At 35.0% G+C, this 14,236-nt stretch overlaps 1 protein-coding gene across 1 annotated transcript in view; it reads right to left on the bottom strand.

Moving 5' to 3' along the window:
- The window catches only part of EYS (eyes shut homolog), an 870,143-nt gene that overhangs the window by 719,869 nt on the left and 136,038 nt on the right, over nucleotides 1-14,236 (bottom strand). Inside the window, exons 6-7 of the mRNA XM_065834576.2 lie at nucleotides 3,405-3,598; nucleotides 535-662 (exon numbers count right to left, since the gene is read on the bottom strand). Coding sequence (XP_065690648.2) covers nucleotides 535-662; nucleotides 3,405-3,598 — 322 coding nt within the window. The remainder of the gene's footprint in view (nucleotides 1-534; nucleotides 663-3,404; nucleotides 3,599-14,236) is intronic.

Below are 14,236 nucleotides of genomic sequence, written 5' to 3'. Positions count from 1 at the left end.
AAATATCTAAAAAACTATTTATAATAGAATGAAATTATATACCTCCTGGGTTACTTCTGTTATTTTCAAATGGATAATTTATAGTATGGACTTTAAGAACTGAGTTCTTTTTAATATGCTACTTGAAGGATCAGTCTAAGACCTGCTAATGCATGTCTGTGAAACAGAAATTAACACAGTTGTCTTATCCTTTCAGAAACATAGCATAAATATCATACACCCTGAATGAGAGTGGTACCTGCAGTTTAAGTGTCTCACTTGTCATCAGTGTGTCAGGATTTATGTATTTTATCTTACAGAATTAATGATAAAACAATTTATAACCCCTACATTTTTAAAAAATCTTTTTGTAGCACTGTAAGAGTTTTCAAGATTAACACAGTATGGCATCGAAATTAAGGAAAAAATTGTTAGAATAAATGTTTATAGTTTTCTGTGTTGTCTGTGGCTGATGATGTTTTTCCTTTCTCCAAGAAGTGGGATATCATAAAGTGACTGAAAAAACTACTGAAATAAATTATTTTCTAATCTTACCGGCAGTTATAATTCAGTTGTTGAGCTACACAAGTTGCATTATTTAAGCAAGGCAACAATTCACATGGATTCAGTATTCTCTCACAGAATCTGCCAGTGAATATTGGCAGGCAGATACATGCCACATCCTAGAGAAAAGAAGAAAATTAGAGATAATTATTTGTTATAACTAAGGCAATACAGAAATTCGTGTTTACTTCCATTGCTACAGAGACTCCAACTAGGACAGGTCTCATCATGTTAAAGAGTTTACAAAGACAGAAAAAAAAAAAAAAAAACCCTTGTTCCAAATAGGTTACAAACATGTTTTAGGACAAGTGGAAAGGACAAGTGGAATAGGCATGGATTATACTCAAGTTGGGTTTGCTAGCTGAAAATATACCAGCTCTAAATTTGGCAGGCTTTGTGATTTCATAACTGAATCAATAAGGGACTTTATAATTCATTCATGTTGTTTCCTCATTTTTGAATTTGTTCTAATGTAATGCTTGCATCTTCCAAACCGTAACAGTGCACAATGTACTTCGGATAGCAGTGTTCACTGAGTAGGAAAGAAAATGGTTTGTATCATTTTTCCCCTTCAACATGAAACTTAGAGACTACACTAATCTAGGATGGTGAAAGACATCTGTCAGTCTTTGCAATCTGTAATGTACACAGCAAGAACAGTAAGTTATTTTATAAAATAAAGTACTTATTGGAAGTGACAATCTCAACTTTATTTCCTGTTAAAAATAATGTTCTTTATGGGTCTTTTAATGTTAGAAAGTGAAAGAAAAATATATAGGGTTTTATTGCCCATGTGAAATTGGGAGAGTTCATGTGTTTCTTCAGGATCGGTCTTAAAGGCATAATCAGGGAACTTTATTTTGACATCTACTGAGAGATTTCTACATGTGTGAAACAAACCACTGCACCTGTTTTTCTATAGAAATGATCATACAAAATGGTACATGCTAGTTTATCTGCTAGAGGAAATATTTAGACAGATTGTATAATTTCAAAATCTATCAATTTATTTGGTAATGTAGGTGTCTCTTTCTGTGACTATGTGTCACTGCTATACAATAACTGAGCTTTTGAACTCTTTCAGTGTTTTGGTTCTGTATAATCACTGCTATTTGCAGTAGTCATGTGAATGAAAGAACATTGACATCACAGTTTGAAATGCTAGGAGATATGACTATTATCAAACCTTTGTGAGTCTGCATTAATTTATTATATATTATTTTAAAGATGAAAATAGGTTAAAAAAAATTAAAGATAGATACCACAGAAAAAGCAACAATAGGCAACAAACACTAGGTAATAAAGATGACTGATGTATCATGTTTTATGTCAGATTTTATTACAGAGAGAAAAAAAATTGAACAACTTCAGTAATTTCCTAAATGACCTCCAAGCAACTGAAATGAAAATGAGGAATTTGGGGTTTTTAATTCTACAAATACTAGAAAAACTGCACATTCAGACAATGTTGTGTGTCTTCATGAAGCATGCAAAGTCAATTTTAAAAGTTACATTAGAATTAAATGTTTTGACACTTTCTTGGAACAGTTCCTTCTCGAAGCTATGTCAGGGCACATGGATGACAGGGAGGTGATTAGAAACACTCAACATGGCTTCACAAAGGGAAAATCATACCTAACTAATCCAGTGGCTTTCTACAATGAAGTGACTTTGTTGATGGACAAGAGGAGAGCAACTGATATAATCTACCTTGACATCTGTAAGGCCTTTGACATTGTCCTATGCAATGTCATTGTTGCCAAATTGGAGAGATATGGGTTTGATGGATGGACTATTCAATGGATAAGGAATTGGCTGGATGACCACATCCAAAGAGTTGTAATCAACAGCTCAATGTCCAAATGGAGATCTGTAACAAGTGACATCACCAAGAGGCCCCTATTGGGACTAATACTGTTCAACATCTTTATTAATAACACAGACAGTGAGATTGAGTGCATCCTTAGCAAGTTTGCAAATGGTACTAAGCTGAGTGGTGAAGTTGGTACACTTGAAGGAAGGGATGTTATCCAGAGGGACCTTGACAGATTTGAGCAGTGAACCCATGTGAAAGTCATGAAGTTCAACAAGGACAAGTGCAAGGTCCTGCACCTGGGTCAGGGTGGTCACCAGTATCAACACAGTCCAGATGACAAAAGGATTAAAATTGGCCTGTGGAGAAGGACTTGGTGATGTTGGTGTGTGAAAAATTGGACGTGACCTGACAATGTATTGTTGCAACCCAGAAAGCCAATTGTATGCTGGGCTGCATAAAAAGAAGTGTGGTCAGCAGGTCAAAGGAGGTGATTCTCCTACTTTACCCTCAGGAGGCCCCGCTCTAGGAACCCAGCACAAGAAAGACACGGACTGTTAGAGTGAGTCCAGGAGAGTGCCATGAAAATGGTTGTAGAGAAAAGTTGAGAGAAATGGGGTTGTTCAGCCTGGACAATAGAAGGCTCTGGGGACATCTTATTGTGGCCTTTCAATATACAAAGGGGACGTATAAGAAAGATGGAAAAAGATTTTCTCCCAAGGTCTTTAGTGACAGGACAAGGGACAAAGGTTTCATACTGAAAAACGATAGGTTTAGATTGAGTATAAGGAAGAAATTTGCTACAATGAGGATGGTGAGACAGTGGAAGAGGTTGCCTAGAGAAGTTGCAGATACCCCATTATTGGAAGTGTTCAAGGTCAGGTTGGATAGAGTTTTGAGCAACCTGATCTGGGGGAAGATGTGCCTGTACACAAAGTACAAGTCCTGGAACTAAATGACCTTTAAAGGTCCCTTCCAACCCAAATCATTTGATGATTCTATGTTTCTATGTTTCTATGTTCAAACAGGAATCTAAGTTTATACTTACATTTGGCAAATCGATACATGTACCTCGGTTTTGACATGGCATTGAAGAACATTCATTGATATCAATTTCACAGTTGTGACCAAGAAAACCAGTAGGACAATCACAAACATAAGCAGACTGATTGTATTGACATATGCCCCCATTCGCGCATGGTTGAGATGCACAAGGATCACCAGGTTTCTCACAAAATGGACCTAAAAGAAATAAACATAAAAAAGTAGGTAGTGTTTGAGCGAATTGTGATTCTTTATATGCTACCTGTAAACATTAATTTGTCACTATGTTGACTATGTTATGTTTCCTTATTATTTCTCTCTTTTTTTTCTCCTTTTTTTCTTTTTCTTTTTTTTTTTTTTTTTTTTTTTTTAATTTTAGGAGAGATTGACAGGCTTTTATTTATTGTGTTTTTCTGAAATTGTCTACACTGTGAAGCTACATTTACTGACTCAGACACATGTGAACTGTCACCATTTAAAAAGCAAAGAAATATTAAAATATTACTCTATGTTTTGCTTGTTACGGCAAATAGACATGGTAGAAGTGATTAAACTCATCTGTAGCAAATGAAGGATGAGAACTAGAACCATAGTCCCAGAAGACTCTGAAGAGGGAGGTTGTTCCCTTTCATGTTTATGGATCCAGTCAGTAGTGAAGCTGAATGTACTCTCAGTAGATGCATCTACAATCATGTGTGTATATGTGCACATACATACAGACACAACAGAGACACAATGACCACATGGATCAACATGGAGAGCAATGTCTTTCCCTGGACCACATTGACACAAAAAGCTTGAACAGCAACAATGGCTCAAACTTCTTCCTCCTCTCAGCCTAGTCAGTATTGAAGTTCATCAGCAAACATAGACACTCCCTCAGTTTCTAAATGCACAAATAAACCCATATTAATGGATCTCTCAAATATTAGCACAGGTTTTAAATGTGTCTGATATGTATACCCAGATTCTGGACCTCTTGCCAGCTTGCTGGCTCAGACCTTGAGTCATTCCAGATTTGGGTATCATTCTAATTGCTGGCTAGACCAGCTTAACCCCTGCCTACTAGGAAGGATGGTAACACAGAAATAGTAAAGAGGCTACTGTTATCAGATTGCAGGACTGAGCCAGACAAGTGTAATGAGCCCCAGCCTACTTACACTTAGCCAGACCTTTTATCACCTTTTCTCTGCATTTCCCAACATTAGTACTTCTTCCATCCACCTTGATCCCTACCTTCTTTCACCCTTTTCTTCTTCTAGATAAACTACCCTTAACTGTTTGTCCCTGTTGGTCCCAGTTTTGTCATTTCTGTACATGTATTCAGTACTTCTGAATACATATTCAGTACTTCTGATGTGGTTAACTAGATAATCTTGTCTTTCTGTGGTATTACTGATATGGTTATACAAGTTCTGAGGTCCTTGCAAGAAAATAATTCCTTGTAAGTCCCCAGTTATCCTCTTAATTATCTGTGAAGTTCTCCTGTCTCTCACAAAAACCTCCCTTAACTGCCTGTGGAATCCAATTATCCAGTCATCACTGATGGTGCAATCACTATCTGTAACTTTTGTCAGCCACTTACTCAGTTATTTGTTAATCTCAGCAACATCACATGTTCACATGTTATGTCAATGTTGTGGTTTAACTCAGCAGGCAGCTAAACATCACACGGCCACCCCATGGTGTTACGTGTGAGACAATTGGAAAAGAAAAAAAGTTGACCCTGTGGGTTGAGATAAAGACAGTTTAATAGGATAGAAAAGGAAAACACTAATACTACTAATAATAACGATGAAAAAATAATGCATAAAGCAAGTGATGCACCATGCAACCCCTCACCACTCGTTGAACTAGATACACAGAGAGTTCCTGAGAAGAGGTCCCCCAAAATATATACTGAGCACAATGTCGTATGATATGGAATATCTCTTTGGCAAGTTTGGATCAGATGTCCCAGCTGTGCCCCCTCCCAGCTTCTGGTGCACCTGGTGTGAACTGAGAAGCTGAAAAGTCCTTGACTACTTAGCAACAACTAAAACATCGGTGTATTACTAGCATTATTCTGATTCTAAATCCAAAACACAGCACTATACCAGCTACTAGGAAGATTGTTAATTCTATCCCAGCCAAAACCAGGTTAATCCATTAGTTTCCCAGGTTCTGGTCAGTCATGGTAATCCCAGACAGGGGTTTACTAATCTGCTTGCATACATCAACAGTTATGAGCTACATAAGTATTTTTGACAATTAACTCTTTTTAATTTTGCATCATCAAAGATACAGCAGAATTACAGCAGCTAAAAATCTACTTCCCTTTACTTCTGGAAAACTATCTTGCAAATATACTTTTTACATATCCTGTACTATGTTACTCTGATTTAAACTACCTTATGAACATGCATTTACAGATTATATCAGAAGAATTTTTCAATAGCTTACTGTAGCAATGACATTAACTTCATAATAAATCTATTCTGAAGTAGTAGTATGTATTGATTCCACAATTTCTTAGTCACTTGAATCAACTGAATTAAAAACAGACATTCATAAAACAATAAATTATACTTTACAAAATGATGCATATTTTTTAAATGGTAAATAGAATAGTTTTAACTCAGAATTGTAAACTGCCTGGTAAACACAGTTAATTCATTCAAAACCAACAGCTGAGTATGTGAACCTGTAATCATTTTCTTACCAACATAGACCAGCTATACAGAACAACAGTATGTATGTGGAACAACATTTATCAGGAGTTCCGGATATAACACTTTATTATACACCACAACAGCTGATGCAACAAATACTACACAGGAAAATCCCATTAAGAGAAAAAGGGTCAAAATACAATTTCCTTTTTATCACTCATCTCATTGGAAATGGTTCTTCCAATCAGGCAAAATTAATTGGATCTGCTTTTCAGACATATTATTCATTTATCTTTCGTGTTAGAGGACATTCAAAGAATCTTTTGTGAATTTGTTGCTACCTCTCATCACCATAGTAACCAAATTACAGTAAAAGTACATTGCAACTTGCAGATGTTGGTGCTTACTAATAGGAAAAGCCAAGAAGGCCATTTGTCAGAATCAGGCCATTGACAGGTACTAGTCCATGTGTAAGAGACTGTTTGCAACATAAAATGATGTGGATTGTCCAATCGTTTCTTATTCAATTTAGCGTTTACCTGTCCTGCTATACTTCAATACAAATATTGTAGCCTGGCAGTACTCATAGACGAGGCAATATATCAATGCTTATCTTATTTATTTTTCCTTTTATTGGGCACATTTGACAAGAATCAGTGCTCCTGACCCGCCTACATTACTGGACCAGAGCAGGGAAATCAGCAAAACAGTAACTCCAACTGCTCTACTCAAAAGAAAGCCAGAAAGTATGATTCCACAAGACAAATGGATTAATAAGTTTTTCCTGCCGTTGTTTCTCTCCCTGAATCCATTCAATCTTCCTCATTTTTTCTGTCACCATTACCATTACCAATCTATTCTTAGTCTTTTGTTAAAAAAAAATGACATTGGATGGAATTGTTAGAAAAGTAAAAGACTAAATGAACAAAATAACACAGGACAATGAAATCCAGTTGGGGAAAACAGATGAAAGAGATACCTTTTTGGTAAAAGAGATAAGGAAATACTATTAATCACAACAGCATGGGAGTTGACCAAGAAAATGGTTCAAGGATGGCAAAAAAGGTGTTTTTCTTGATCTGGAAGAAAAACAGTGCATTTAGTGTGAACTGGGAGCCAATTACCTAACTAGGCCAAGGATGATCATTTTAAATGAAGATACCAAAACAGCAACTGCACTCATGGTCTAAAACACAAGTCACATCTTTCATACGTCTATCTAGAGTGAATTCAATAAAAAACTCTGTGAACTGCCTAACGTCTTTTAGGTAGGATTCAACCTGAAGTAGAAATGTTTCCTTAATCATTTACTCTACTTCTGTCTTTGATATTCCTCTAATTTATAATTTATTTTATTCAGCATCTTATGTGAAAAGGAAGAGCCATGCTCTTTCACCTGAAACTTTGTACTCTATCATTCTCGAACCTGATGTCACAATTAATTTTCTGAAGAAGACTGAAAGGTGACTTAATTACAGTGCTTGAATGGGGAAAATATCAAGCACTAAAGGGATCATTAATTCAGTGGAAAAAAAGTGTAACAAAAGCAAATGACTGAAGGGGGAAGCAAGATTAAATAAAGTTAGAAACACCTCACATATTTTTACCAGTGAGGTCCCTGCACCAGACTGCCAGGAAATAACTGGATTTTACAGTTGCTGATGTCTTCACATCAGTGCTTTTTGTAAGATACTACTTTAACCATATACAAGATAGAGGCCTTGATATACAGATAACCAATATAACAATCTTTGGTAAAAACAGATGTAAACTCAACCTCTAAATGTGTAAATCTGTTTAACTACTTTGACTCAAAATGTATACAAAACCTCTGTCAAAAAATAGAAATTCATTCCAAATTTCCATTTAAAAATGTACACATTTTTGTCATCATCAGTGTCTCTTGTTTAGGTATGTTTAAATAAATACTTAGCTTCATATCCATGCTAACTGGTCTCTTGAATGCTGTTAGAAGCAAGGTAAAGAGAGAACAGAATGCATAGCCTGAAGTCAAATGTAAATCCCTGAAGGAGAACAATATTTAAGCAATGAACAATGAAGTTGGACATATCAGTCCAACTTGCAAGTGCATGTTGAAAATGTTTATACAAATTCTGGAGACCTGAGACGTAAATTAAAAAAAAAAAAAAAAAAAAAGTGCAAGGCAAAATTCCTTTTAACTGCATAGATTTGGTGCATAGCCTCCTATTTTACTTTGATATCAACAGCAATATAGTATAGACATAGTATTTGACATAAGTGCAGTGTGTTTCTTTTGCCAACAATTTCAGCAAAATACTTTGGTCAGTCAGACCCAAAGACGTTTGCTGAAAATACTGAAGTCACTTTAGTATTCACTGATGAATTATTAGCTACTCAAAGCTATGATATATTGTTCAACTTCTCAAGAAAATAAATGCAGAAACCATGTTATAATGGGAGATATCTAATTCAAGAAACTTCAATATGAAAAAAGAAATACTTATTAACTTGATTGAATAACCTGGTTCAAGAGGAAAATTCAAGAAATTAAAGACATGATCAGTAGGATTGGTTCACCATGGTCTTTCAATAAAGTGAATTATTGCTTAGTCTACTTCAATAAAATAAAAATTGCAAAAGATTGAATGGCAATAATGATTGAGTAAGGATTATACTGTAGACCAATATGAAAGCTGATGAATTTTAGTTTAAGGAACGGAAACATATTTTCAGCTTTTTTTACTGCTTTTACATGTGAAGAGAAAAAAAACTCTTCACTAGACTCAAACAAATGACAAAACCCCTCTAACACTTCCTTGTTTAATTTAACTGTGTCCACTCATCTCTATTAGTTTGACTACCATGTTATAATGATAATCCACTAGAACTCAAAGGACATTTCTGACACCTTTGATGAGCACCAGTCAGTTTGTTAGGATACCACATAGTGCAATTTACATAAATGTCTGGGGTTACTGGGTAAAATAAATAGTTTTTATTTTTAGAATAACAGTTTTTCTGGGCTTCATATTTGTACTATCGTTTCTTTTTCCAATGAGTAAAATGTGTGAAAGATCATCTTAGCTTACTACGCTTTAAGATGATTTCAGTACGTTTGTTTCAATATTCCTCTAATGAAAAATCAATATTTCCTACAGCAGTTAGATAGACCATTTCAGGAAACAGCATGTTTTAAACCTGTATGCATCCATATATTTGCATTTTAGTTAGAATGAAGCAAGAACATTTCAGGCCTAGCATAAAAAATGAACCATTTAGAGGGAGAGAGATTTATTTTCAGTTTAAATGGAACAAGTAGTTGTTAGGATCTACAATCAAGGACCAAGATAGGCAGTAGACAGTGAACAGAATAAAGCCTTGTTAATATCTTAATATCTTCAGTTACACCACTAAAATTCTAGAAACCCACCCCTTACGTCATGTCTTTCTTATGTCATGCCGTTAATCATGTTTAGCACTCTTGTTCACTTTAAAACTAATTTTGAAATAAGGCTATTTTAATCTCATGAACATTAGATTTCAGTTGCTTAAGTGAAAGTAGTTCTGCAGTTAAAGCAAACCCTATCTGCATAACTCTGGTAAAAATTTGTTATAGTTACTCCTTATTGGAGTTTACTCCTTATTTTTGCTTTCCTGAGTTTCATCAACTACCTTTTAAATGTAAAACTGAAAAGTATTTTATTTTTTAAAGTTATCTTCGTAAAAATAATATGGGGTTTTTTTTCTGTTCAAAAGTGTCACTGAATCACAACAAGCTTTTTTAAATATATCCAGACCCTGAAATATGCAAATATTTCCATTGGTGCACTAAGAGCATTAATATTTGAAAAATTAATACAGTATTTCCATCTTCATATACATTTCTAATAAAAACTAATGAACATCATATTTTTCTGTATATATTTCATATAACATATATTTCAGTAAACTTTTAATCAAAATTAAATCTACTTAAGGCACTGCAAATCTAGGTCTCAGAAGAGAGTGAGTGCAAATTTCCCTGAAAGACTGTAAGGGCTACAATCTTAATTTTAGACCAAATATGCAGTATCAAATCTCACTGATGTGCTTCATACAAAAGCTCCAATCAGTACACTTGAAAATAGAGATTTTGAAAGCAAAGGAATGAGAAGAACACTAGCTTCCATCAGAGGAAAACCTATTAGAGAGAAAATTACAGTACTACTGAAAAACTCATCAAGAGTCCTTGTAAACTTTCAGTTTTACTTCTTATCTTGACTAACCAGGGTGTTCAGAAATTCTAAAATAACCAAAGCAAATAGAGATGGGCTGATTCTGAGTCAATGCTACCCTGGGCACTGCTAAGGAAGTGTGCATGGGCCCTGGGGCAAGAGCAAGGCATCACCCTAGTTATAAAAAGTCAGTATACTCTCCCTAGTCTAAAATTACTTCCTGGTGCCTCAGATTGTTGTAGAAAGGGGTCTTCAAATTTTTAATAGGTACAGCAGAAAGAATAGTCATCATGTTAAAATTGACAGCTATGACTTTTATCAAGAGCACCAGTGCTGATTACTCACAGAAAATCTAGATTTAGAATTGCCTTTCTTCATGCTGCCAGCTGTTGGTGTTTATTACACAGCAAATACAGAAGAAAATCGAAGCATATCCATTAACAGTGAATTTACTATTTCTCCCTGTTTTTTACTACAGTACAATGATATGATTACTTATCCATGTTTGGGGAAGGTGGTTTTAAAAATGCTGTGATTAATTACTTCTTTCTCTAAGGCAACAGTTTCTTCAGATAGTATTCAGTTCCCCATCTGGCCCTCAGGTAACAAGACCTTTCCTATGCTCAAATGCAAGGTATGCTCCTAATGGCTGACATACTTCTGTGCAAGGCTCAATACTTCTGAATTCTGAAGCATTCCAGGTGAGGAGGTCTCTCCTGGCATTCATGGACTAGCATTGTGCCTGACGTTATTCAGTATGGTTTCTAAAGTATGAATGGGAGATACACTTTTTATTAAAATCCTAAATGATAATAGAACAAGCCAATATATTGAGTGGGACAGAAACTCTCTTCATTAAAATACAAAAATTTGTGTGATTTCAAACTGTAAAAGTACAAAATATGAACATAAACCTGCCCCAAAACATTAAATACGTAATTACATAATACCAGGTAACAACAAAATACCAATACTTTGTGAACCAAAACAGAAGGATGTTCATAGGAAATAAAACATCATAATCATTGATTAGCAATTTGAAGGTGTTGTTTTATATACGTCATTAGTGAGACTAAAATTAAATACTTATTACCATTCAGGGTAAATGACATGGATAATTCAAAGAAGTTTAATACCAGAAAGTACCTCCCAAGTGAAGGTAGGCAGGCTGTGCAAGGGCACACCATGCTGGGCCAGGTGAAACCTAAGGGTTCAGCTGGAAGAGAGAATTCAAGAGGTGCAAGTTTTCACCGGGTTTGCAATGGACAGATGATGGTTGATTAACATAGTATAGATGGGAATCAAGGTAGAACCACTGAACAGAAGAAGTTATTTAGAGATATTTGAGAATTTTCTTGTGGAAACATAAACCATTTAAATAATAAAAATTTGTTGTGAGTAAAGCAAAAAAAAAAAAAAAATTGAACAGAAAATAATTTTACTGAAGCGAACAAGACTAAAAGGGCATCTATCTTTAGCTCTTAACATTACTAATACAGGGATGTATATATCCTGATTGTAAAAAAGCTGTTGTAGAAAATAAAAACATTTGTTAGTAAATGATAGTGAAAAATCTTTAAAGAAGAAAATAAACTTATATTTAGAACAAATACAATCCAGCCTTTTCCATTTTATTGTGTGCGTGTTTACAGCCAACTAGAATTGAAAAGCAACATCCCTCCTGAAGTGCTCAATAATATGGGAAAGTGAATACACCTCAAGGAACACTGTAAGTCTATTAAATTCTCAATGGGCAAGGTGTTACTTAAGGCTTCTATGGATGTCTATAAAAATCCCATCAGAAACAGAAAGGTCCTGAAACTTTCTGTTGTTTGTGAAGCAGGCAAACCATATTTCCTTTTCTTCTGTTCAGTGGAGTAAGCAGTAGCTTCCATGCTTCTTGGCAGAAATGATTAGCTGCCTGTTGAAATCCTACTGTTTCTATGGGGGTTTTTTGGTGGTGGAGACCTTAGGGCTTCTGCTTCATCTTAGGTTCTGAGTTGTTCTGTTGTTTTCTCAACTCATCTCTTTTCCAAAGGTCAAGCCTTCAGAAGCCCTTTAGCTAAGATATCTATTTCACATCAAAGGAAAAACTAAAATAAGGTAGTTGTATGTTCCATAGGTATGTCTGGAACTTAGGCCTTCCCTCTCTGGTCTTCAAACAGCAATTTCTAGCTGAAACTTTGAATAAATGTTTTTCCAAAATTAATATAGGTTTATCATTATGCATAATGAAGGTAACATGTTCTTAACTGTTCTGTAAAGAAGAATTAAAGGGTGTGGTATTTTCTTCACCTAATGAAGGAAGGGAGGGAGAAAGGGAGGGAAGAAAGGTAGGGGTTGAGATTTCCAAGTGAGGCATCTGTACTCTCTAATATTCTACAGAATAAGCATGGTAAACATCTGCATAGACTTAAAAAAAACTTCATTAGATGCCAAAGCAGCCTAATCTGTAATTCAGGGTATTTTAAAGGCTTTTAGTTTTAGATTCCCAGTATATTCCCAACTGATACACCAAAAACTTAGCAAGAGAAAAGTCTGGATCTTAATATATTTTAATTTTCTGCTATATGTTAATCAAAGAAGATAATTTGTCTTCACATAAGGTTGTTTGTTGGTTTTTTTTTTTTTTTAAGTAGAAACCGACAAAGGGTTAGAAAGGGAAAGAACACTTCAGAAGTAATTAAATGCACAGAGATTTTAATAAGATGCCTAAAATTCATTTATTGATGGGCTAGATTTACTCTGAACCACTGAAAACATTTTTCAACACTCTATTTTATAAATGTTCACAACACAAATAACCATTTTAGCCACATTATGGACAATCTGGCTATTTATGATTTTTAGCACTTACCTTTCTAGCACTGTAAAACTAGATGAGGTTTTAAAGAACACATAAAGAGCCTGAGTGGCATTTTTGAAAACACCTAAATAACCTGACATACAAAATAAACGTGCTACATGAGATATCCCACTCAGAAGTCTCTTGTATATCTAGACTATTTCACAACTTAAAATATCTTGTATGATGTTGGCAACTTCATATTGTATTTTAGATTTCACTTTTTGAGGTGACTTAGATACTCTGATATCCTATGAAGTCTCATTTTCAAAAATAATCGAGGTACCTTTGGACTGGAAATTCTATTGGCACTACGAAATATAATATGCTGATAAATGACAACTGTAGAAGGTGAGATACGTATGTCAGCCATATATTTTTAAAAAATTCTTGCTAACTCTGTTCTAACAGGTTTACTGTAGTCTACATACTGATTTATTCTGACCGTCTTCTTGACACACTTTTCTTTGGCAAAGTGATATGGGTTACATTTGTTGGATTGACTTGATTCACTTATACAAGTATGCAAAATGACACATTTCATAGTTTTTGGGTAGTCATGATTGTGTTTATTTGCTAGTTTTATTTGAGGCATCTACTAAGGACCCGGGAAACAGATCTTCAGGAGACATATCCACTTGAAATTCAATAAGCAAGGTGAGGGTTGAGGAAGAGATGTGAATGAAAGGAATATATTCTGGGAAGGTGTGCCCTTAGGCAACTATAGAGACTGGGATCATGTGCTAAATAAGGAGAAACCTGTGGCAGCCGTAGGGATTAAATATATTGAGGAGAAGGAGGAGAGAGCAGGTGGTATAGAAAGTGAGAGCAAAAACAGTCCTTGAATCTGAGGAATAGGGGAGCTCATCATAGTAACACAAAAGCAGTAGAATGCACTGAGTAGCTGCCGATAGCCCTATTTTGATACCTCCTTTATCCTATGAGGCAGAGGACGGAAAGAAAGTTGAGAATAGCTGTTAAAAAAACCCTGTTTATAACCTTTATGCTGTTGGTGAGGAAAATATGCTGGTTTTAACTTGAGTATTTCCATATTGCTGATTTTTTTGATCCTAGATACTAAATTTTAAGAATACTGACTGTCATGAAACATCCCAAGAGAGCTCAGTTGTGTGAATGCTTAAAA

This window comes from Patagioenas fasciata, chromosome 3, assembly GCF_037038585.1.
Source record: "Patagioenas fasciata isolate bPatFas1 chromosome 3, bPatFas1.hap1, whole genome shotgun sequence".
Classification (NCBI taxonomy): domain Eukaryota; kingdom Metazoa; phylum Chordata; class Aves; order Columbiformes; family Columbidae; genus Patagioenas; species Patagioenas fasciata.
Note: the sequence above shows the minus strand (reverse complement) of the source record. Positions and strands in the feature narration are given on the sequence as shown.